Here is a 24,361-nt window from a genome sequence, read left to right as displayed (position 1 = left end):
ATAGCAAATGTCAGAAATAGTTCTCCACAGAGCCTAGAACAGTGCCTGGCATATAGCAAATGTCAGAAATAGTTCTCAAATGATGGCAGAGACAGAGATGGTATACAAGAGATGATATAGCCTAATAGTTAAGTGCACAGACTCTGGCTATAGGCTTCCTGGGTCGAAATCTCAGTGCTGACACCCACTCGCTATATGACTTGTAAAAGTAACTTCAAAGCAAGTTTCTTTAAGCTATGTACACCTAGGTTTCCTCACTTGTTAGGCAAATAAAAACAATGCCTACCCAAACTAGAGAGCCTGTGTTCAATATCACTTCCACCACTCACAAGCAGCATGGCCTTTTAAATCGCTCTGTGCCTCAGTTTCCTCAACTGTAAACCGATCAACCACTCTCCCGGGGATGCAGTGAACATCCCTTCCGTTAGTGGCCCAGAAGCCAGGAGCGGGAACCAGCCTTCGCAGGAAAGGTCCAGGAGGGCTGGGGTGAGGTGAGGTAGGGTGGTGGGGAGCAGCACTAATTCCCAGGAAAGTGATCAATTTACGGGCAAGTCCTGTGTCGGGGGGCGGGGGAAGCAATGCGCCTTGCCCTGCCTGAGCCTCTGGGAAAATACCTAGAAGCTTAGGCTGAGACGAAGAACGAAAGCGGAGAAAACTTCCCCTCACCCATCTGGGAAATGGGCTCGGGCCAATTGCTGACTTTGCGCTCGCTGGCGCGGCTCCCCGCGGAACCCTGGGCGGGGAGGGCGGCTGCGAACATCTGGAGGACATTTCTGCGAAAGCGGCTGCAGCGCGGGGCGCGGGGAAGGAGAGGTGCACGTGTACGCACGTCGGGCCCAGAGCGAGGCCGCTCCCCCGGCCCCGCGGTCTCGTTTTCCTCGCCCTCTCTCGCAGCCCCTTCGCCCACAGCCCCAGCCCCCAGCCCTTCGCCTTCCCGGCTCCGACCCGCGAGGCCTCCTTCACTGGCGGCCTCGCCTCGCCAGAGGGCACCCTCGATCTGCCGGAAAAAAAAAAAGGCCACCATTTTTCAAAGTCCCTGGAGCATCTCCAAGCTTCAGCAAGCCACCCGACTCCAACCTTGTCAATGAAGAATCGGGGCCAGGATCGCCGCGGAGCTGAACCCACCTCCAACCCTGCTCCCGGGCCGGGAGTCACCCCCGCGGAGGGTGGGCACGGCCGCCCCTGCCCAGGCCCCGCGCGCTCCCCCGACCCTGCCCAGTGTCCCGCCCGGCCCGGGGGCGGCCCGGGATGGGGGGGCCAGAGAGGGATCGAGAGACCGGCCGAGGAGAGGACGGACTGACAGCTGGCGAGAGGGCGAAGGAGTTGGGGGAGAAGGAGGGAGGGGATTCATCGGAGTAACTTTCCAGAAAAACAGTCAACGTGTAGCAGGAGTGACTCCAAGAGGGGAAAAAAAGTTCAGTTACCACGTCGAACGAGAGGACTCGCAAAGTATTTTTCAAACGGGCTCGGCTTTTCCTGTGCCTGTTTAAAACATTAAAATCGTGCAGCAAAAGAGGCTGCGTGCGCTGGTCCCTCCCTCCCCCACCCCGGGCCAGAGACGTCATGGGAGGGAGGTATAAAATTTCAGCAGAGAGAAATAGAGAAAGCAGTGTGTGTGCATGTGTGTGTGTGAGAGAGAGGGAGAGGAGCGAGAGGGAGAGGGAGAGAGGAGCAGCAGGGAGAGAAAGGGAGGGAAGCAAAAAGCCAAGTCCAAGGGAATGAGCAAGAGAGGGGAGAGATAGGGGAAGAAGCCTGAGAAAGGAGTAACAGCTTTCCGGAGCAGGCGGGCAGTGAACTGGCTTCTGCCTTATTTTTCTTTTCCTTCTTATTTTTTAAAGAGAAGCAGGGAACAGAAGCAATGGCCGAGGGAGAAGACAAGCCGAGGTGCTGGTGACCTGGGCGTCCAAGTGGATTATTGGGGCTGCTCTCCAGAGGCTGTCCCCCCGCCTTCCAATTGCACATAACCCCACTTCCCAGCCAATGAAGACGAGAGGCAGCGTGAACAAAGTCATTTAGAAAGCCCCCGAGGAAGTGTAAACAAAAGAGAAAGCATGAATGGTGTGCCCGAGAGACAAGTGTGTCCTGCGCTGCCCCCACCTTTAGCTGGGCCAGCAGCAGCCCGGCCCTGCCTCTCCCCACCTACTCACTGGTGATCTGACTTTTTTTTTTTTTTTAACAATTTTTTTTCTTTTCTTGTCCATTCTCTTTTCTTATTCTCCTTCAGGGCAAGGCAAGGATTTTGATTTGGGGACCCAGCCATGGTCCCTCTGCTCTTTCTTTAAAATACCCACTTTCTCCCCATCGCCAAGCGGCGTTTGGCAATATCAGATATCCGCTCTATTTATTTTTACCTAAGGAAAAACTCCAGCTCCCTTCCCACTCCCAGCTGCCTTGCCACCCCTCCCAGCCCTCTGCTTGCCCTCCACCTGGCCTGCTGGGAGTCAGAGCCCAGCAGAACCTGTTTAGACACATGGAGAAGAAACCCAGAGCTCCAAGGCACACAGTCGGCTTCTTCGTGCTCAGGGTTGCCAGCGCTTCCTGGAAGTCCTGAAGCTCTTGCAGTGCAGTGAGTTCATGCACCTTCTTGCCAAGCCTCAGTCTTCGGGATCTGGGGAGGCCGCCTGGTTTTCCTCCCTCCTTCTGCACGTCTGCTGGGGTCTCCTCCTCGCCAGGCCTCGCAGCCCCCCTGGCCTTTCTCCCCGGCTCGCGCATGAAGATGCACTTGCAAAGGGCGCTGGTGGTCCTGGCCCTGCTGAACTTTGCCACGGTCAGCCTCTCTCTGTCCACTTGCACCACCTTGGACTTCGGCCACATCAAGAAGAAGAGGGTGGAAGCCATTAGGGGACAGATCTTGAGCAAACTCAGGCTCACCAGTCCTCCCGAGCCATCGGTGATGACCCACGTCCCCTACCAGGTCCTGGCCCTTTACAACAGCACCCGGGAGCTGCTGGAGGAGATGCAGGGGGAGAGGGAGGACGGCTGCACTCAGGAAAACACGGAGTCGGAGTACTATGCCAAAGAAATCCATAAATTCGACATGATCCAGGGCCTGGCGGAACACAGTAAGTCCAGATTCTCTATGGAGTATCTGCTCTGGAGGGTCTGAACTGGAGTAGGGAGCGCCACAGAGGGGGGCCTAGCGGTGTCCACACAGCAGGGTGCCCCGGGTTCCCGGGCACCAAGGTTCAGGAGGTGTGATGCGCAGTTGGGGCTGGGTAGGTGGGTGAGGAGGGAGACAGAGCCGTTCTAGGAAGAGCCGGGTGCTTCTGGAGGCCAGGAGCCCTGGAATTGAGTGGCTTGCTGAACTCATCAGATCCTTGACTGAGTTTAATTTGGAATTACATTGTGCTGTCCCATTAACGTATGTGCGTGAACTCGCCCATGTGATCAGATAGGTAACAGTAGGCAGAGGTGCCCTAAGGGGGCAGGGCCGCTTGCTGTCAAGCCTTCTGTTCCATGAATCTGGAAACCTCCGTCTTCTCCCTGCTTTTCACAACTCATTGTGACACGTCTCCGGTTCCGTTTTTCCAGTTCTTGGGAAGAAGAGTATACCTGCCCCAAATTAATGTCTGTCAAACTTTTTGAAGCCCAGGGAAGAGATGGCTTCCTGCTGTCTAGGCCCTTGAGTCTATGCCACACACGTGACCCACGTGAGCTGTGTGCGTAGGGAAAGGGTGTGCACCTATGTTCACATGTACACGTGCTTTATGACGACGTGTAGTCTTGCTTTGTACAGTAGACAGATTCATGTGCTCAAAATGGGTGTCTTCCAGGCCTGTGGACATGAGAAAGCAGGGTTGTGGCTCTGAATGTGTAGACGATTGCTGGCGGCCCTTTTGTGTCTGCGTGTCATGGGAAGAATGGGTGGGAGGGATGACTGTGGGTGCAGAGGGGACATGTGTCTGGAAGTGTGTCCTCCCAGGAGGCTCCTGTCTGTGCTGAGAAGCTGGGAGGCTTCTGGGTGAGCCGTCTGTGTGTTTGTACACGTGTGGAAGTCATGTGTGTTTACTGAACGGGGATTTAAAAAACCTCAATACAAGAGAGAGAGATTTGGCAGATGTTGAGAAACTGACAGCCCAGGAAGAAGGAATGTGAGCCACTCATGGGCCAGGGACTCTGGGAGCAGCTCTGTTTGCTTTTCCTACCAGCAGGTGTCCTCGCCACCCTGACTACCTCAGCCCGGCTCACCTGGGAGGTGGGCAGTGCCTGGAGTGGGGGCGGGCGGGTGGGATGGAACGGGCAGGGTGAGGGTGGTGGTGGGGGGCACTGTAGAGGTTGAAAGGAACCCGGCTAGAGAGAAGGCAGAGGAGTGGGTGGCTGATAGGTGGACCAGCTCTGGCTGATGGTGCGAAACACCCTGCTGGGAGCTGACCCACGCCAGGCCCAGGAGCCTGTGGTTGCTGGCGAGGGGTTCCCATTCCCGTTTCTTGTGGCCGCCTAGAGTGCCCTGCCTTAGGATGTGGCTACCATGTGCAGCGGAGGCCGGAGGACAAGGCAGTTAGTGCTCCCTGCCACGGGTCCTCTAGTGGGGCAGATTCAGGGTCTGCCAGGGGCCTACAGTTCCCAGAGGCACCAGCAGCCAGATAGCTAAACCCCCAACCCTCTGGGCACCCGCAAAGGCAGGAGGTAGCGGCCAGAAATGTCAGAGGAGGGTGGAAAGCTGAGGCCTGCAGGAGAGGTCTGAGGAGAGTACAGAGTGAGGGAAGGACTCGGACCTTAATGATCCGGGTCAGGAGGAGGAGTCACGGGGAGGAGGGATTCTGAGTCACCAGGGCCCACTCAGCTTGGAATACCGAGCTGAGAATGAATGAGCCAAATGGATGGAAGGGCACGCAGGTGCCAGTGGACATGGATTTTGTGCAGAGATTCAGGTCTCAAATAGTGGACAGCCTTGGGAAACGCCAGGGCAGGGCTGCACAGATGCTGGGCAGGACCTTGAAACTGCAGCAGGTGGGGGTTGCCTTGGGGCCACAGAGCCGTGGTCAGGCCAGGAGCAAACCCACCACAGTGAGCAGGATACTACGTGGCATACCGTGGAGGGGCCAGGGCCCAGTGAGCCACTGGTGATGCCACTGAGGTTCGCAGGTGCAAACAGGAAGCAGGCCCAGACTCTCTGCAGCTGTTGGAGGTGACACAGAGGCTGAGCAGACACAGCCTGGGCCCGCCCTGCAGCTGGTCAGGTGCTGAGCCAGCCCTGGAGAGGCAGACACACAAGGCACACTAATATAAAGAAGGCAGTGGGCAGATGCAAACACCCAGCAGATGCTAAGCCAGAGCTGAAAGCCATCATAGGCTTGGGGTGAGGGAAGCCTGTCTGGAGATGAGGAGGGTGGGCAGAGGGAAGCACTGGGTTTGTGGTGGGGCACTGGCAGGTCTGGGTCCCAGAGCTTCTGCCGGGGAGGTGATGAGATCACACACCCAGCGTACAGGCACTCAGAGGGAAGTGACAAGGAGCTGGGGCGAGAAGATGGGGTGCCTGGAGAGCAAAGTGCAGGAAGGAGTAATTTCCAGTGGTGCAGGAGAAGGGACCCCAAGGTGAGCAGAGAGGATAGGGCCCATCTTCTGGCTCTGCCCTGTCAGACAGGTACCCTGATTTCCCTATTAAAATAGGGAGGAGACTGAAACACGCATCAGTTAAGTAATTGGCCCCACAAGAGCAGGGCTCTAACCTAGACGTTCTGCCTGCAGAATGCATGCTGTTAGGCACAATGCAAGTGTGTAAAATACACATTTTAAGTCCCGCCTTTAACCTTTAGGCTCTTATAGAATTTGGTTTATAACATGAACGAATCCCACATTGGACCAAGCAGAGGAGACAGGAGCAACATCTTAGCAACCCCGGTGGCGGATTGCGTAGAGATAACTGGGTGTGTTCTTCCTTAGCTCTGCCTATTTTTTTTGGCTGGGAGATTCATACTGCCACAAACATTCTCCCAAATTCAACGAAAGGGTTTTCTTTATCCGCTGAAGAGTCTTAAGCCGGTTGAGCAACTACACCACGTGGAATTGGGCACGTCACCTCTCTAAGCCTCAGTGTCCTCATCTGTAAAGTTAGAGAGAGTCTCTAAACTCCCTTTCAGCTGGAACAATTTTATGTGTACATCTGGGATGATTCAACACAGTCTCTGCTGGGGGGTGAAGGCCAGACTCTGTAATCCCTTCTATAATTCTCCAGGATTTTGCTATGGGAAGTGAGTAGAGGCTTTCTCTGACCCACGTGGTGGGGAAGGACACAGCTTTTTCAGTTCTGCTGTCATCCTTGTTATCAAGATATCACCAGTGTAGGTGTCGTTTTAACTTCTGGCTTGTAATTATCTGTGTCTGGCGGGAGACTCTTGTTTTCATCCAAGGGCGGCGCTAAGACAGCCAGCAAGCCCCAGAGTTCCTGAGCAAAGAGAAAATTTGATATTTTAGCCTTTCTTTTCTGGATGCGACAGTTAGATTTTGTTCATTCTGAAAATTAGAAGATGTTTTGTGTTGAAAGAATTCATTTGTTCTAAGTGCCATTGCCCCCTGCACACTAGTCGGTGTTTCTCCAAGTGCGGTCCAGAGGCAAGGTAAATGTGAGAAATGTGGATTTCCAGGCCCCACCCCCCCTTACAGAATCAGAATCTTGGGGGTGGGTGGGTGGTCCTGGGGAATCTGTATTTTCAACAGGCTGTCTATTGATTCTTAAGTTCACTGAAACTTAAAATTCAGTGAACTAGGGGAAAACCTTTCCTTAGAGGGTCTACAAATGCAACTGCCCACAGAGGCCAGGCAGCTAATGCAAATGATCTAGAAGAAAAGCCACAGCATATGCACCATGACAAACTGCACAGGACACTTTGCCTCAGGGTCATGGAGAGAAGAGGGTGTGTGGGGAGGCCGGTGGGGGGGACCTGGAAGCGTGCCCATCCCCGCTCAGCTCCTGCTGAGTTTTGCATTTAAGAACGTGGGTCCAGCTTGACTAGATCTTACCATTTCCCAGAAGAGCAGAAAATCTGGATCTTTGTGTGAAATTTCCCAACTTTTAACATTGGCTTAAAATGTTTACGGGCTTCTAATTCAAAATTTTAAGAAATGATGCATTGGCCGAACAACATGTCTAATACATTGAAAGGTTAACCCATTTAAAGGTTAAAGCATTAAAGCTGTGGTTTCTCAAACTTCCAGAACATCTGGAAGCCATGGTACCCTTTGCAGAGCACTATAAACTGTGGTTCTCAACCCTGGCTACACATTAGAATCATCTGAAGATCTTAAAAAAACAGAAAAGAAAAAAACTCTGGACCCACCCACCCACTCCAGTGTAGTCAGAATCTCTGGCAAGTCAGGCATCATCTGTCTTTAAGGCTCTCCAGGTGATGCTAATGTACAGCCAGGGCAAAGAAGCACTGCTTTGCTGATGAATGTGGTCCCATCATTGGAACCAGCAGTCATTTTACTAGCAGAAATGATGCATACAAGCAAAGGCGTGGGTAGGAGCCCAGCTGTCTTAAAACATTTTAAAAGGCGTGTTCTAAACATGATCAGCTATTTCCAGGTTTTTCCATGAATACTCTACATGAATATTCTTTGCTTATTTTTCTTTCCCTAAAGCAAAAAAAGAGAAAATGGCCTCCATCAATATATATATGTCTTGTGCAATGGAAAAAGTTGGTCATAATTTAATTTGTAAAGGTGGACCCCCTAGTCCAGTTCTCAATAATACTAGTGTTCTGCAGAAGCATGGCTTAACCACAAAACTGACTGGGAACTGGCTCTTGTCTGAGGCATAGGTTGGTACTCTAGGCTCATTTCATGGAATCCTGCCACATTTTGTTGGTGAAACCATCCCTCCACTAGATGATCTCTCAGGGACCTCCAACTTCTAGAGTCTCTGCTTCAATGGATGAGATCAAAAGACCTGGGTTCAAATCCCACCTCTGCCACCTACTAGCTGGGTGACCTTGGGAAAGTCATTTAACTTTCCTGACGCTCACTTTTCTCATTTGTAAAATGGTAAATTTTATTCTTATTCTCCTCAAGGATTGCCAGAGAGTCTGATGAGTTAATAAAAGCTCTATGAAATGTAAGGTGGTGTTATTACATTTTATTTATTTACCCTCTGACTCATTCCACAAATTATTTAAAACATCATTAATATTCAGTGGATTTAATTCCCAAGAAGATGATATTTACATTTGCTTTTCTCTCTTAGGCAATTCCTTTTTTTTTTTTTTTTTTTTTGGTGAGGAAGATCAGCCCTGAGCTAACATCTGTGCTAATCTTCGTTTTTTTTGCTGAGGAAGACCGGCTCTGAGCTAACATCTATTGCCAATCCTCCTCCTTTTTTTTTCCCCCCAAAGCCCCAGTGGATAGTTGTATGTCATAGTTGCACATCCTTCTAATTGCTGTATGTGGGACGCAGCCTCAGCATGGCCGGAGAAGCGGTGCGTTGGTGCGCGCCTGGGATCCGAACCCCGGGCTGCCAGTAGCACAGCGCACGCACTTAACCGCTAAGCCACGGGGCCGGCCCTAGGCAATTCTTTTTTAATCACTAATGATTGTGTCTGAGCTTTGCTTGCTAGGGTCAGTTTGCTTGTGTCGACTAATTCCTGTATGACCCTGGCCAAGATCCCTCTGGACATCAATTTCTTCATCTGAAGAGGGCTGCACTAGACGACTCCTAAAGTTCCTTCTAACTTTATTAGAAATCTATAGATCCCAGTGATAAAAAAATGACCCTTCCCACCTCCTTCTTGAAATCTCCTTGAAATTCCCACCAATAGTTGTCCATCATAGGGATAAGGTATCTGATTGATGGGCTGGAAGAAACCAAGGAAGGATGATCACTAGGGCATCTGAAGACCCTCTTAGCTCATTGCTCCCCCATCTCCTGGCTTCCCACTCTCTTGACCCCTCTGACTGTCCTCACTGGCACGTGGCATTCTCCATCCCCCTTTATCTTTTACAGCAATGCGTGCATTGTGCTGAAATACCGTTGATTCCCTCTGTCAACAGTTGCTGGAGGTACTATTAAAACTGAAGCCATATTGATGACAGCTCCTTCAAAAACCAAGTATGTCAGTACTTAAGAGGGTTGCCAGTCTAAGTAGTTTATCCATGTCCAGAAGGTTACAAACTTGCAAACTTAAAAATTAAATTGCCGTCATGATTCCTCTTTCTGGTTCTATCCGAAATGGTTTAGGGAATAGTTGCCAGTACTTGTTCTTTCCAAGCCAATTATTAATCAGGGCTTCATTAGCCGGCATTCACACATTTGTTTTCCTAACATCTGTTCCATTAATTTTCTAAGAACCAGTGTCAGGCCCACCAGATGGCAATTTCCAGAAACACTCACTCATCCTTTCCTAAAGATCAGTAGCACATTTGCTTGTTCCAGGCCTCTGATCCTTCCCGCCTTGTCCGTGACTTCCTAAACCACCCCTCGGGGTGATTATGAGCTCATTCCAGCCATGTCCATTATGTGTGGAATCTGGGTCTATGAGCTTGAATTTCAAGTTCTGGCTATTGTTACCATTTGTGTAGAAAGTTTTTCTCTGGGTGTTAATGCTGCTCAGACCTTGAGGTTGCAGAGTGTACAGGAGGAAAGACAGGATCTCTCTTTCTCTTTCCTTTATCTGGCTCTGAGGGGTGGGAAAGTGCATTTGTTGCCTTCCGTCTTGCGCACAGGGATGAAGAGGCCAGCGGGATGACAGAGGCTGGCATAGCATGTGCTGTCAAGGAAAGAAACCCTTCGAGAGAAAGGAGCCAATGATGTCGGACCAGCTCGGTCTGAAGAAACATCTGTGTGTCTGCCAAGCTAGAGATGTGGGCTCTTTGCCACACCAGTGCTGTCTCGTTAGGTCTGCAACACAGTGTCAATTATGTCACTGCACTGCTCTAACACTTTCCATGGCTCCCTACTGTTAATAGCATAAAATCCAACCCCTCAGTCTGCCATTTCAGCCTTCCTGCAGGTGGACCCCAGTCTGCTGTCTTGACCTCGTCTCACTGGCTCTAGCCTGGCTGCCTCGGATCCCTCTTACTCACGTGCATTTCCTCCCCTCCCTGCCTTTGCTTCCAGCAGCACTTCCGTGTCAAATTTCTTTCCTCTCCATCCTCAAAGCCCTTCCTCCTGCAGGACCCAGTTCAAATATCACCTCTTCCATGAAGTGCCCTGTGCTCTCTCCCTCCTCTGATCTCTTTGCAGCAAGTCCTGGGCTTCTCTAAAGGCCCGCAGCACTTTCCCTCTGGTCCTGTTATTTGGGTTTATGTATTAATAACCTCCCCTGGATATTAATCTCCTTGAAGGCAGGGGCCGTGTCTATTCATTTTTGCTTCCCAACATTAACACTATCCTCCGCACATAGAATTTGCTCAATACACGTTCAATAAAAGAATGAATGCCTGAATGGACAAACACGTGAAGGAATTGACTAGCTATGAGATGATTAAACTATTTGGGGGAATTGCTGATATCTTTTGAGAATCTGCATTTTCTAGAAGAGTAGGAAAAGCAGGCTGGAGAGCCTGCCAGAGTTGGGATGTTGAGGCAGTAGGAGGAGGGGTGATTACGTTAGTGCCATGTCCCGGGGCTCTGAGGTCTCCCTGCTCCTCGCTCAGGCCTGTGTGTGATTCCAGGGCCACCAAGGATCTTCCTCCTCCCTCCACCTTTAGGTCTGAGGCCTCAAGCCTCTACGGAGGTCACAGGTGGGACCTTGGCCACGTGGCAAGTGTCCGTTGGCAGCACGCTGCTCCTCTGCCTCTCACTCATGCTGCTCCTCTTCCTGCTCCTTTATCTCCTAGACGAGCTGGCCGTCTGCCCCAAAGGAATCACCTCCAAGGTTTTCCGCTTCAATGTGTCCTCAGTGGAGAAGAATGGAACCAACCTGTTCCGAGCAGAATTCCGGGTCTTGCGGGTGCCCAACCCCAGCTCCAAGCGCAACGAGCAGAGGATCGAGCTCTTCCAGGTGAATCCCCTCCCAGAACTACACCTTTCAGGTGGCAAAGCCAGCTGCTGTGCCATATCAGACCTCCACTCTGCACAGAGTTCAGCAGACCTGGGTGTGAATCCTGCCTTAGTTTCTGTATCTGTGTCTGTCGTTCAGAGGACGAAAAGAGTTAAGGTGTTTGAAGGAACATTCAGGAACTTTTGGTTTCCTGCTGCTCCCCTCACCTGTCCTTCTGCATTGTGACGTGAACTGCAATACTCTGTGCTGGCCTCCTGTACTCACTCCTTTCTCGCCTTCTGTAGATACTCCGGCCGGACGAGCACATCGCCAAACAGCGCTATATCGGTGGCAGGAATCTGCCCACGCGGGGCACCGCTGAGTGGCTGTCTTTTGATGTCACTGACACTGTGCGAGAATGGCTCTTGCGAAGAGGTGGGTTGACTCTTAGGTTGAGCGTTTGGAAGGAACCTCAGGTCCCTTGGTCCTTCGTGAAACAGGGAAGAGGACAGAACAAGAGGAGTCACAGACCTGGGTTCAGAGCCCAGCTTTGCGACCAACTCTGTGCCCTTCATTCATTCACTCACCTAATATTTATTAAATGCTCACTCTGACCCAGGCCCTGGGGATGCAGCAGTGCACAAGACAGGTGCAGTTCCAGATCTCATGGGGCTTTTGTTCTGATGGGAGAGACACATAATAAACCAGTAAACATATTGACGAATAGGAATTTCACATAGTGGTAAGTACCATGAAAACCAGAAAGAGGGCACTGTGATAATGACAGGGTGGGGCCCAACATTAGTTGCTTAGAGAGGGTCTCGGTGAAAAAGGAGTCTGTGCATTGAGATCTGAGTGATGAGAAGCTGCCAGCCTGTGAAGGTCAGGATAAACGATGTTCTAAGCAAAGCAAACAGCAAGGCCCAGGCCCTCAGGTGGGAACAAGCCTGCTTTGTTCTAGCAACAGCAAACAGATTGATGTGGCTGGAGTGGAGTGAGCTGGGGGCTGAGAGAGGTCGCTGGGGCCATATGATTTAGGACCTGTAAGGCTGTGGTCAGGTTTTAGGACTTATTCCAAGTGTGATGAGAAGTCCTGGGATCATTATAAGCAGTGCTGGGGATGTGGGGTGAGGTGATTTGGTTTACATCTTTAAAAGACCCCTCTGGTTGCCATGAGGTCAAGGGAAGAAGCGAGAACACCAGTTAGGGGCCTTTGTAGCAGCTGGGGTGAGAGCATAGGGTCTTCGCTAGGGCAGTGGCAGTGGGTATGGAGATGGTGTGGATTTCTTCTGTATTTTGGAGGCAGAGCCAATAGGACAGGCTGATTAGGTATAAGGTATGAGGACACAAGAGGAGTCTAGGATGACTTCTAGGATTTTAGACCCAACACCCAGGTGGTAACACTTACTGAAATAGGGAAGAGCGGGAGAAGGGCAGTTTTGGGCAATTAAGTGTGAAAGGCTTGGTGGTCATCCAAGTAGAGCTGTCCAGCAGCTGTCCAACATCACACGCCCCGAATATCTCACCCATTCGCTCTGTTTCTTCACCTGGAAAATAAGGTAATGGTTCCTTCCCTGCATGCCTCCCAGAGCTGTTTGAAGGATCCATTGTACTTGAGAGAACTTCATGGCTTTCAGCCTGTTATACAAGACTGAGCTTTTATTGGGTCAGATAAGGACACTGAGGCCCAGAGAAGTTAAGTGACTTGACCAAGGTCATCTAGCCTGGATTAGAACTGGAGTCTCCTGACTGACAGTCATGGTGTCTTGTGACATCACACTCTGCCGTTTCTCCCCTCTTTCACTTGGTGGTACTGCCTGGTCTGATGCTCAGTGGGATGGGGGTACCTATGGCGGTCCCATCTGTTCCTTCTCTCCCTCTTGTGAAGAGTTTTCTACTATCGTCAGCTGCTATAGAGCCACAGTCCATCCACACCCTGATGTCCAGAGTCCCTGGGGCAGGTGGGTCCTTTCTTGTCCTTGATGTTTTAGGAAACTAGAACTTAAAGATCTAAGGCAGAGATCACAAACTGCTTGGCCTACGTATTGTTTTAAATTTAACTAGTGGTCAACGATTTTTGTTTTTAAAGTCAGGAGATTTCACATAAAACCTGGACTTCTGGCTTTTCTCGAAAAATTGGAAGATTTCCTGGTAACGATCCACTGGAGATGAGTGGTGGCCACCTCTTGAGGTGGGGCACGCCTTCTTCATGTCACCATGGGCCACACCATTCCCCAGTGTTCCCCAAGAGTGAGGCTGGCAGTCCCTATTTAGCATGATGTGCAGGCTTGCTTTGCTTATTTACATAACCTGCCCGGGCTCTGTGGGCATCCAAGTTTGCAAGTCCCCATCGAAGGGGCATTACCTGGAGGCTGAGCTGGCAGCTCATGGGCTGGAGGTCTTGCCCTAGCTCCAAGGGTGCCCAGGAATTCCATCCTATCTCTCCTACTGACCACGAAGGCAAAAGCCTAGGACAAGCCACGTGGACCTGCCAACAGCAGCACTGTTGGGAATTCTGACTCAGACAGCCCTCCGCCTGGAGCCCGACACGGCTGCAGAGAGGAGAGGCCGGGGAAGTTAAGCTCTTAGCTTCCCTGTCTGATTTTGATCAGCTCCACCTGGATGTGTTTGAAGCCCTGGGCACTTGAAGGAGTTCTTATTTTCACAGCTGCAGAACTCAATGAGAAGTTTGCATTGAGAATGATTTCCATCCTTGAGACATCAAAAAGATAATTTCGTAATAAAACCTATGGGTCCCCCACCCACCATCCCCACTGCTGCCAATTCGGAGGTTAGTTCTTCATTAGAACCTTCGGTTCCCACTCAGGCAGCTGCTGCCCACCCCCCGCGTGGGGGAATCACACACAGACCTTTACTTACGCAGAGCTCAAGAGCCTTCAGAGTTGACGGCCCCAAACAGGGCAGCAGATGGACTCCAAATGGAGCACTTGGTGGTGTGGACTGACGAGGAAACTGAGTCACACATATGGTCTTGGATTCATTCAGCAAACATCTGAGAGCCTACTGTGCACCAGGTTCCCGGGCTGCCTTCTGGGTCCCAGAGCTGGCTGGAGCCCCATCCAGGGTTGGAGGACCAGACCCTCAAACGCTTGTGCTGTTGCTCCACACAGTCTGCAGTTTCTCTCTGTGCAGAGCCAGGCCTCCCCTAGCTGGGCAGGGAGCACCCCCAGCATCATGGCTCAGGATAGGGGGGACACTGGGAAAACACAACCATTTTGCATCTCAGAGAATGTGTGGGCGTCTTCCCTGGTGGTCTCGGTTGGCTCCTCTCTGTTCCTGTTTGTCTCTAACAGTTAGGAGTGTGGCTCTGACATCATGCTGCCTGGTTGAATCCTGGTTCTACCACTTACTGGTTGGGTACCATGGGCAAGCCATTTAATTTCCCTAAGCCTCAGTGTCCTCATCTGTATAACGGGGATAATAATAGTCCTGACTTTGTAAGATTATTGTGGAGATTAAATGAGTGAATGCATGTAAAGTTGTAGAGTGGTGCTTGACATGTGGTAATGCTCAACAAATGTTGGTGATTATTGCCATCATTCTCTGACTTTTCTACCTAGACAGAGCCTGTTGGCCAAGCCAGGCCATCGTCTCACACTTACCACCTGTATCCTGGCCCTAACTCTCCCCAACACATCTTTCTGCACCTTGACTTTCCAACTCACAGAATCATAGAACTTGTCCACTCCGGGTCTCTCCTGGCTTACCTTAACCCCTTCTGGGTAATAAGAAGTATACTATGTTTTATGTAGCCCATTTCAGCTACTCCAGCTCCTTTCTAGCTGCCTTAAACCGGGAAGGGGATCCTTCTTATGCCTCCCTCCCTCTCTATTCACTTCTTGTTCTCTAGCTGGGGCTTCCTTGTTATATTGGCCTCTTGTTATATTGGCCTCTCCCCTCCCCACCAGAGCTAATCTTCTGGAATAGAAATCTTCAAGCTCAGCATGTGTCCGTGTGTCCCAGAGGCTGCCCTGACTTGGAGTAGGACAGAGAGGCTGGGCCCTGGAGTTTATGGAAGGAGGGACTGAGTTGGTTTTTTACCAGTAGGACTGGGACATCCGGGTCTGCCTCACGGTGACTGGAATGTCTGAGCTTGGGTGGTTTTGCCCTTGAGAAGGATGCTGAGCTCGCCTGGACTCTTTGGGGTTTGCCCTGATGATACTAGATTTCAGGAAGACCCCAGCTTGGCCCCAAGGCTGGTTGCTCACACAGAAATAGGGATGGCCTCTGGAGAAGGAAATCAATCAGCAACCTGAGATGCTGACCTTGGAGCCAGAGGGGTCCATCCCGCATGACCTCTCCTACACAGCTGGTTGCTGCCTCAGGATCAAAAGAGCTTCCCTAATTGAGTCTTACCCATCAGAATGGACAGGATACCAAGCCCTACCTGGTTTCCCTGCATAAAATACTGGATTCAGTTCAAATTTCTCACTTCTTATTCTTCCTTTTATCCTTCCACTTTACTCAACCGCTTTTACTAATTTCCTCGCTTCCCCAATTTTAGTTTCCAAGACATCTGATCCCGCAAGTAGCAGGAGAAAGGGCCAGAGCCGCACCAGAATATCAGTCACCAACGCCTGGCCCCTCCAGGCTTCCTCATGCTGTTCTCTCTACGCTCATGTCCTCTGGACCCTTGGCCACAGCCCTCTGCTGTCTCCTCTGGCCTGTTTTCTAATTTTACGACTGTCTTCCTGAGTTGTTCGTTTTCCCTCGGCGAGCCACCCACATTGCCAACTTCCCCATTAAGCTGAGCGAGGATTCCCAAAGAAGAAACCTCCAAGCAACTTGCACCTCGTGTGTCCTTGTTCCTTACGGAACATACGGCCAAGTGTTACTGTGACTTTCATCTTATCTCCTCTGGACTCTACCACTCCCTGTCTGTCCACAGTCAGATCCCTGGTGGAAATGCTGGCATCTTCCACCTGGACCGAGTCTGCTGCTTGTTTGCAGGTGACCTTGCTCTAGCCTCGTCTCCTGACTTTTAATCCTATGGCTCAGATGGAGCCACCTCCTCCCATCTTGTGGCCCTTTGAGTCTGTGGCCTGTGAATCACTGTCTCTCTGCCCCAAAGTTCTTCAGTTTTTCCTTTCCCTGCCTCTTCCCTTCATCCTTTCTCAGCAGGTTGGCTTGAGTTATCACTTCTCCCAACAAACACCTCGGCTGTGTGACTGTTTTCTTCCTTCCTTCCTGTATCCGCACTCTTTTGCCCCCTAGTAGGCTGGTGACAATTTTTTCCTAACACGATCCTTTGAAAATAGATGACTATTAAAATTCTCCTTCGTGATGCCCCATTTGGTTGTTCATAACGTAACAGAAATACGCGGAATGTGGCAACATGAGTGTGAAGGTCCACTCTAGCTTCAGCAGCACTTTCTGTCTCCTGTGACCCTCAGTATATCTCAGCTCCTGTGATTGCCTATGGCGGCAGAGGCCCTGGCCCTCCCGGGCATGGGTGGTGGGTACACTTCTCCATCACACAAAGCGCTTTTCTCACCGACTCTGTGCCTTATTTTGCAGAGTCCAACTTAGGTCTGGAAATCAGCATTCACTGTCCATGTCACACCTTTCAGCCCAATGGAGATATCCTGGAAAACATTCATGAGGTGATGGAAATCAAATTCAAAGGTAACAAAATGGATGTGTATGGTAGGATGGGTGGAGGGAGTTAATGAGGCAGGATAGAACAGGAGACTCCAACCAGACCCCAAGGAAAGGAACCAAGCTTCCTCACAGAGAGGGCCATCTGTTTTGTACTTGAGTCCTTCTGCTTTGCCCCACAATCAATGAGTGTGACTTTCAGTTTATAGATGTAGAGAATACAGTGGCATTTGGAAGACAGTGTCATGCTGGTAAGAGCTGTGAAATCATGTAGGCAAGCCGCTCCAGCTCTCTGAGCTCAGTCAGTAAAATGGGCGTGGGAGTACCTCTTTCATGGGGTTGTCATACAAATTACATGAGATAACAAGTGTAAGACACAGGGCCACAAATGCTCAACCAACAATAGTTGTCTTCCTGGTCTCTGAAAGAAAGGAACTCTGGAGGCCATGAATATGAGTCCCCTGACTACTTAGCTTTCAGATGTTGCAAAGCCCACCTGACCCTTGCCCAGGGGTCACCTGGGTTTGAATGATAGCTTCAGGGCTCAGGATGTCTGTGTTGAGATGGCAAAATAGTTGAGAGTCATTTCTGGTTTTCCAATACGTTTCTAAGGTGCTCAGCCTAGACCATCTCTGGATTTCAGGAAAGTTCTCTTTTCCTTTCCTAGTCTCATTTTGGATAACTGGGGCACACATGAGACCAGGTGGTTTGTCGTCAAACCAACCAAGTCAAAGCCTGAGGTCAGAGTCTGGTCTGAAAAAAGGTGCAGGCCTTTCTTGGCTCCCAGCCCTGGGCAGTCTCTTATCCTTCATGGGCTCTATTTCAGAGCCTTTTATTTATTTATTTATTTATTTTTTTGCTGAGGAAGATTTGCCCTGAGCTAACATCTGTGCCAATCTTCCTCTATTTTGTACGTGGGACACTGCCGCAGCATGGCTGGTGAGTGGAGTAGGTTGGTGCCCAGGATCCAAACCCATGAACCTGAACCTCCAAAGTGGAGCGTGCCAGACTTTAACCACTCGGCCATGAGGCTGGGCCCTCAGAGCCTATTTGTTTAAAAGCCAAGCATCTGACATCCTAATCACAGAACTTCAGAGCTCAGAAGACCTTCAGAGTCCTTACCTCAAGGCCAGGCTAAGACAAAATCATCCCACTTCAGTAAATAGTTGTCTTGTTCATTAAGATTTTCAGAAAAGGAAATCTGAGATCCAGGCCTCCCATTTACCTCACGGTCCTGGTGCCCCTTCATGAGGTCCAAGTCCCTCCTGTCACTATGTAAATTAAACTCCTCATGTTCCCATCCTTGGTGGAGATGGACAACAGCTGTCTGTCTGTCACAGAAGAGATCTCCTATTAGTTGAGACACTTCTAATTCAATCTTCAGTCTTTCCTTTTTCAGATGAAATAGCATGTTTTCTTTCCAGAAGTTGTTTGCTAAGCTGTTTATCATACACTTCAGTATTTCGTCTGCGTTTTATAGTGAAAACACTTTTGAAACTATAAATGCAATGTGAATCTTAACAATTATTCATTCTTGTTCCTCTGGCTTCCATTCAAACTATCTTAAATTGTGACAGTTTAAATTATAAGTGGGACTTCTGTGCTATCTTGACCAATTCAGAGTATAAGAGGAAACTCCCACCCCAAGATTCGAAGTCTCAGAATCTAAGCTGACAACCTAAAGGTATGTGTTAGGTGGCCACCTAGTGACAAGGATGCTTCACGGATCCCTGACGATGCCCAGGAAGCATCTCGGGAAGGGTTCTCTGCCCTCCAGAAGGTGTACGCACAGGAGTCATGAGGGAATCCGACCAGGGGCGTCTTGCAGGTTCCTTTGCTATCAGTTCCTCCACCGAGTGGTCCCCTTCCTGCAGCTGGACATTAGCTTGAAGCTGCCCCCCATCCCAGGCCTTCCTTGCAGACTGCACCGTCCCTCCTCCTGAGCAGTGATGGGGTGGAATGAGAAAGCAGCCTGCACTCTGCCTTCCTTAGACAGGAGGCTGTCCCCTTCCTTCCCTTCTGCAGGTGTGGACAGTGAGGATGATCATGGCCGTGGAGATCTGGGGCGCCTCAAGAAGCAGAAGGACCACCACAACCCTCATCTAATCCTCATGATGATTCCTCCACACCGGCTGGACAACCCGGGCCAGGGGGGTCAGAGGAAAAAGAGGGCCCTGGACACCAATTACTGCTTCCGGTGAGCGCGGGCCAACTCAGGATCCGTGAACCCCTGAGACGACATTTACTGTGCGCCTGTCGTGGGTCAGGCCTCAGGCCTAGGCTACGCTCAGCTAAGGTCCCTGATGCTAGTCACAAACATCTCCAGGAATAAAGACTTAGAACCTCCTACAGATCTCTTTGTTTTTCTGGGAGCCCCACTGTTTTTCTGCAGCCCAGCTCTGTAAGGGCCTGGATGAAGTAAAGGGGGAGGAGAGTGTTGCTAAAATGGTTTGGAATGGAGAGGCTTGGTTGAAGCCTCTCCATGGTTTTCATGTTTTAAAATATTTGTAGGGTATGTTTCCGTGGTGGGGAGATTAATGCAGGAACTTCCATTCAAGAAGTACTCAGTTCTCTGTGAGGGTCCAAGGATGCTACTGGATGAGGGAAAATAGGGCAGTCTCTATTTGCAGGGGGGAATTGGAGCTATAGAAATTAATGAACTAATTCAGAAATAGTTGGGCAGCCACTGCAAAGGGAGAAAAAAGACAGAGTCTCTTCTCTTATTTAGCATCTCATTTATAAGAGAGGGGCATGATGAAGTGTACACAGCAATTACTAAAAGGTAGAAAATGACCACATCCTTGAGAAGGTCTGAAGGATAAAGTGCTTTAAGAATTGGGAGCAAGGGAGCTGGCCCAGTGATGGAGTGGTTAAGTTCACATGCTCCACTTTGGCGGCCTAGGGTTCGCAGGTTTGGATCCCGGGCGTGGACCTACACACCGCTCATCAAGCCATGCTGTGGCAGGCGTCCCACATATGAAATAGAGGAAGATGGGCACAGATGTTAGCTCAGGGCCAATCTTCCTCATCAAAAAGGGGAGGATTGGCAATGGATGTTAGCTCAGGGCTAATCTTCCTCACCAAAAAAAAAAAAAATTGGGAGCAAAGAGTTCATCCATGGACGCAGGAAAGCCTTCAGAAGTAGAATTTGAGCCTTCAGGGACGACTGAGGTTTGGGCATTTAGGGATATGAGAGGAGGAAGCACTTCTGGTAAAGGAAGGAGCATAAATGCATCACTTTGGCTGGAGATGAAGAATGGAGCTGGGGAGAATGAATTGGGAAATCTTTAGATCTAAAACCATGTCTTATGAGGAACAACTGAATGAACTACAGATGAGCTTGGGAACAGAATGTATAGGAGAGGCAGTATAGTTTGCCTCCAAATGTCTGAAGGCTGGCATGCAGATTTGTTCTATGTGGCTCAGTTAGGAACGAATGCTCTTGGCTTCAAGTAACAGTGGCTTAAACCACAGATTTTTAGTTCACAAGAAGCCTGTAGCAGCAGGCTCAGGGTTGGTCTGACTGCTTAATTATGCCTTTGAGGACACTTTCTCTCTCTCCAGTCTGCCATGATTAGTGTGTTGGCTTTTCATCTTCTTGCTTATGGTCAGTGACTGCTAGAGCTGCAGGCATCTCGTTCATGCTCAAGACAAGAAGAAGGGGGAAGAGGCAGAGCCAGCAGCTTTGTTCTTCCATCTGTGACTTTTATAAAGGATCAATTATCTTTGCCAGAATTTGCCATCACCCCCTGCATACTTCTCCTTATGTCTGATTGGTCATCGCTGGGTTACATGACCACCCTTAGCTGCAAGGGAGGCCAGGAAAAAAAGTAGCTGGTGTTCTAGACTGTAGTGAGACATGGCAAGGGAGAAGAGGGGTAGGAATGGCTATTGAGTAGGTAACCGAGACTGTCTGCCATGGTTCACCCTTGGAATGCACAAGAAGCCAGATTTTGGCCAGTAGCTGCCTTTGGAAGTAGCAAGTTCTAGGTCTCGGCAGATATTGAAGCACAGGCTGGATGCCCACTTGGCAAGGGGTATTGCCAAATGGATTTCTGCAGGCAACAGAAGTGAAGTGGCCTGACAATCGCAGTTGGGGTGATCTAGGAATCATGAGTCTAATAGAAGGATATGCCTCGTTTTGACTCGATGGCCTCTAGGTTTAGTCTAAGCAGTCATCTACAGTAGTATCCAAGCTGTATGAGCTTTGAGTTCATTTTCAGTTGGGTGCATATTAGGAAGGTAACAATAAAACCAACCTCAACAAAGCTGAGTTGCCAGTAGCTTTCAGTGCTTGGTTTTATGCAGAGCATTTTAAGTCTGTTTTGATTCGTGACGTAAAAGGGGCAGGGCCACTTTTGCCTTTTTTATCGTCTTCATGCATCATCTATCTGCCTGTTACATCCGTGAGATCATGGTCTTCAGCACAGGAAAATGCCTTTATAGTTTATATAGCTCAATGCACTTGAACCTGGGATTCCATTCATTAGAGCCACCTCTTAGGATGCCAAGGAAGAACTCCAAGTGCAAACATGAGAGCCATTTGTGAAGTTTTTTATATTGGTGGTTTCCTTTTAGGTTGATTTTCTATAAATGTTTTCTGTTGTAGCAACTTGGAGGAGAACTGCTGTGTGCGCCCTCTCTACATTGACTTTCGACAGGATCTGGGCTGGAAATGGGTCCATGAACCTAAGGGCTACTATGCCAACTTCTGCTCAGGCCCTTGCCCGTACCTCCGCAGTGCGGACACAACCCACAGCACGGTATGGAGCAGGGCTCATGCCACACAGGGCACGGGGGTTGGCCTGCCAGGCCACTTGTTAAAAAGAATGCATTAAGGACTGAACGTTGCATGAGCAAATGATGACCTGGGGTGAGTAAGATCCCTTTGGTGAAGGGTCTGATCTTGACATCCTAGCCCAACTCTATGTGGTCACATTCTGCCCTTTAAAATTTCTTCCATAGTTTCAACCAGACTTTTTCTTTGTTCTATCTAAAGCTTTTGGTACCATGGAAATTAATTAGCTATCACATGCCACCCTATATGTCACAGATGCACATGGCTGGCAAGGAATGTTGGGGCAGAAAGGCTTCTACCATCAGTTAAAGAACTCTGATAATTGCAGCCTCTTGGAAGAAGAGTTATTATGAAAAATAATGTAGAATAAGCTACACACAGAAGAAGCTAATATGAAACAATGAGAAGAGAGGGAAGTCCAGACTCTGAAATCAGCCTGTCTTTCCCTGAGGGGGGAATCAAAAATAGGGCATTAATGTGTGAAGGTTTCCTTATAGCTCATTATTACCACATCCTGTCTGGGGCCCCATCCTCTGGCACTTACTAAATGGCCCAAGGCACTGTTTAGTGAGAATGGTTCTCACCAAAGTGACCAGTGACAGCTAGGAAGAGTGTTTCCTTAACAGCAAAGAGAAGTTCATCATCAATTTAAAGTCACCCAATAACTGTTCCATGCTTAAACTGATGATAGCGCTCCAAGAGGTGCAAATGTTCTGCATTCTCCCTTTGTGGATGAACAGCGACTAGTCACTAACCCAAACTATGTTCCACCAATCCCTGTGAAATAGCATCGATGGCCAGTTTATCACCTGCTCAGTCTCTGGAGCATCCCCTAGAACTGAAAGTTCCTGGGCTCCAGGCCTGAGGCTTGGCTTTCCAACCTCTAAATGATGTCTCCCTCCCCAGGTGCTGGGACTGTACAACACCCTGAATCCTGAAGCCTCTGCCTCACCGTGCTGTGTGCCCCAGGACTTGGAGCCCCTGACCATCCTGTACTATGTCGGGAGGACCCCCAAGGTGGAACAGCTTTCTAACATGGTGGTGAAGTCCTGTAAGTGTAGCTGAGGCCCTGCCTGCGACGGAGAGAGAGGAGAGAGAGGAAGTGCCACTGCCTGCCTGCCTGCTCCTCGGAAACACAAAAGCAACAGACCTCACCTAGAGGCCTGGAGCCTACAACCTTCATCTCCAGGCAAATGGCTGAGACGGAGGTTCCCTCTTGGAACATTTCTCTTTCTTGCTGGCTCTGAGAATCACTGTGGTAAAGAAAGTGTGTGTTTGGTTAGGGGAAGGCTGGACTCTTCAGAACACACAGATCTTCTGTGACGTAGACAGAGGTGGTGGGGACAGAGGAAGAGGGATGGCGAGTCGACACATGGTGCGGCAATGGGATTTGGGATATCCTAGGGAGGACAAAGGGCAGAGAATGGCCAGGACAGGGCCAGACTGGAAGACACTTCTGAGCTGAGGTCAGCTTTGCTCATCGCTGCCCCTCATCTGCTCTAGGGAAGCTGGATTACGTTATACAAGGCAAGCATTTTTCTTCCAGACAGGTTACCAAGACAAAGTCCCAGAATTGTATCTCACACTACCTGGGATTAAGGACACATCTGTTCTTTTTGCAAATTGTCCCCTTGACATCAATCAGCATCAAGGGTCATTACAGGGAGAAAATCCAGGTAATGTAGTTCCCGGGCCATCAACTATATTGGGCCCTGTGGATATGCTGAACTCAGAAGCAGAGGGTGGGAATTAACCCTCTCCTGTCTGCCCTCTGGGGTCCTCCTCTCGTCTTCTTCCTCGATCCTATTTCCTCTTGGACATTTGGCTAGACACCTTCCAGGTCAGGGTGCACAGGTCTGGATCTTGGGTCTGTGCAGCCTTGAGGCATTATGGGTCCCCCCCAGCCCCCAAGACCCTGTGCTCATCTAGTGTTCCTGGAAGCAGGTGCTACAACGTGTGAGGCATGCGGGGAAGTCACACGTGTGCCACACAATGACTTGGCCCCAGATGCATAGACTGAGGTATAAAGACAAATACAAATATTACTCTCAAAATCTTTGTATAAATAAATATTTTTGGGGAATCTTGGATCATTTCATCTTCTGGAAGATTGTTTCTAGAACAGTAAAAGCCTTATTCTGAGGTATAAGTCTGACTCGATAAATATCCATCATTACCCTTTTCGTGACTCCGTGTCCACAGCTCCTATCCAGAGGTAACTGGAATCTGGAGCAGAGAATCTCAGACATCAAATGCGTTGCTTAGTGTGAATACCCTGAACAGTGCACACCGTGCTGCCTTCTGCCAGCTGAGAAGGCTGCACCATTGTTTGTGTTCCCTTCCTTCCTGCAGAGGATATTGTTCTCAGACACACAGAGGCTGTGGCTCAGATTTGCAGAAAGTATATGAGTTTAACTGTGGGCAGAATCACCCGGTGTGAACCCTTGCACGTGGAAATGTGTTGGTTTGTACGTTCACTATAAATGACCATCATTTTTGAAAATCTCATCTCACCCTCCTAATCAGTTGAGAATAAGAGAAACTCACCATGGCAAATGGCCTAGGACTATGAGGCTGATTCTGTTATCAGGTTAAGCCTCAAAGAGCTGACCAGGGACCCCTTTTCAGACAGTGGGGCTCTTGTCAGGGATTTGGGCATGGGAGAGAGCAAGAAAAGCACAATCCCGTAGTTCTCCCTTGAGGTCAGTGATCAGAGAGAGGTCAGAGATCCCAGAGCAATACAGAATTCTGTTGTGGTATCGATGTCCACTTGAAGCAACCATCTGCAGTGAATGAGGAACCATCTAGCAGCTCCTGAAAAACATGTTCCTCTACTGAAGTCACGTTACCACTGGTAAAAAAGTCTATTTGAAGCTAAAATTTGCAGGTTGAAGGACGTGTACAATATGTTCGTGCGTGTGTGTGTGTGTGTGTGTGCGCGCGCGTACCTTGGTCCTTCTGGAGTGTTCCCACATTGAACTCCTGAGTTTGGTCAGCAAGACTTTTTTCTGCTTTGTCCACGCCCAGC

At 49.7% G+C, this 24,361-nt stretch overlaps 1 protein-coding gene across 1 annotated transcript; it reads left to right on the top strand.

The window, feature by feature from the left end:
- Positions 1 to 1,773: 1,773 nt before the first annotated feature.
- TGFB3 (transforming growth factor beta 3) lies at positions 1,774 to 23,450 on the top strand. The gene is made up of 7 exons (XM_058567948.1): positions 1,774 to 3,062; positions 10,774 to 10,937; positions 11,222 to 11,351; positions 16,455 to 16,562; positions 18,561 to 18,732; positions 21,145 to 21,298; positions 22,240 to 23,450. Exons 1-7 carry the CDS (start codon positions 2,711 to 2,713, stop codon positions 22,396 to 22,398), a joined length of 1,239 nt encoding a protein of 412 aa, XP_058423931.1. The 5' UTR covers positions 1,774 to 2,710; the 3' UTR covers positions 22,399 to 23,450.
- The last annotated feature ends 911 nt before the right edge of the window (positions 23,451 to 24,361 follow it).

This window comes from Diceros bicornis, chromosome 24, assembly GCF_020826845.1.
Source record: "Diceros bicornis minor isolate mBicDic1 chromosome 24, mDicBic1.mat.cur, whole genome shotgun sequence".
NCBI lineage: Eukaryota > Metazoa > Chordata > Mammalia > Perissodactyla > Rhinocerotidae > Diceros > Diceros bicornis.
Note: the sequence above shows the minus strand (reverse complement) of the source record. Positions and strands in the feature narration are given on the sequence as shown.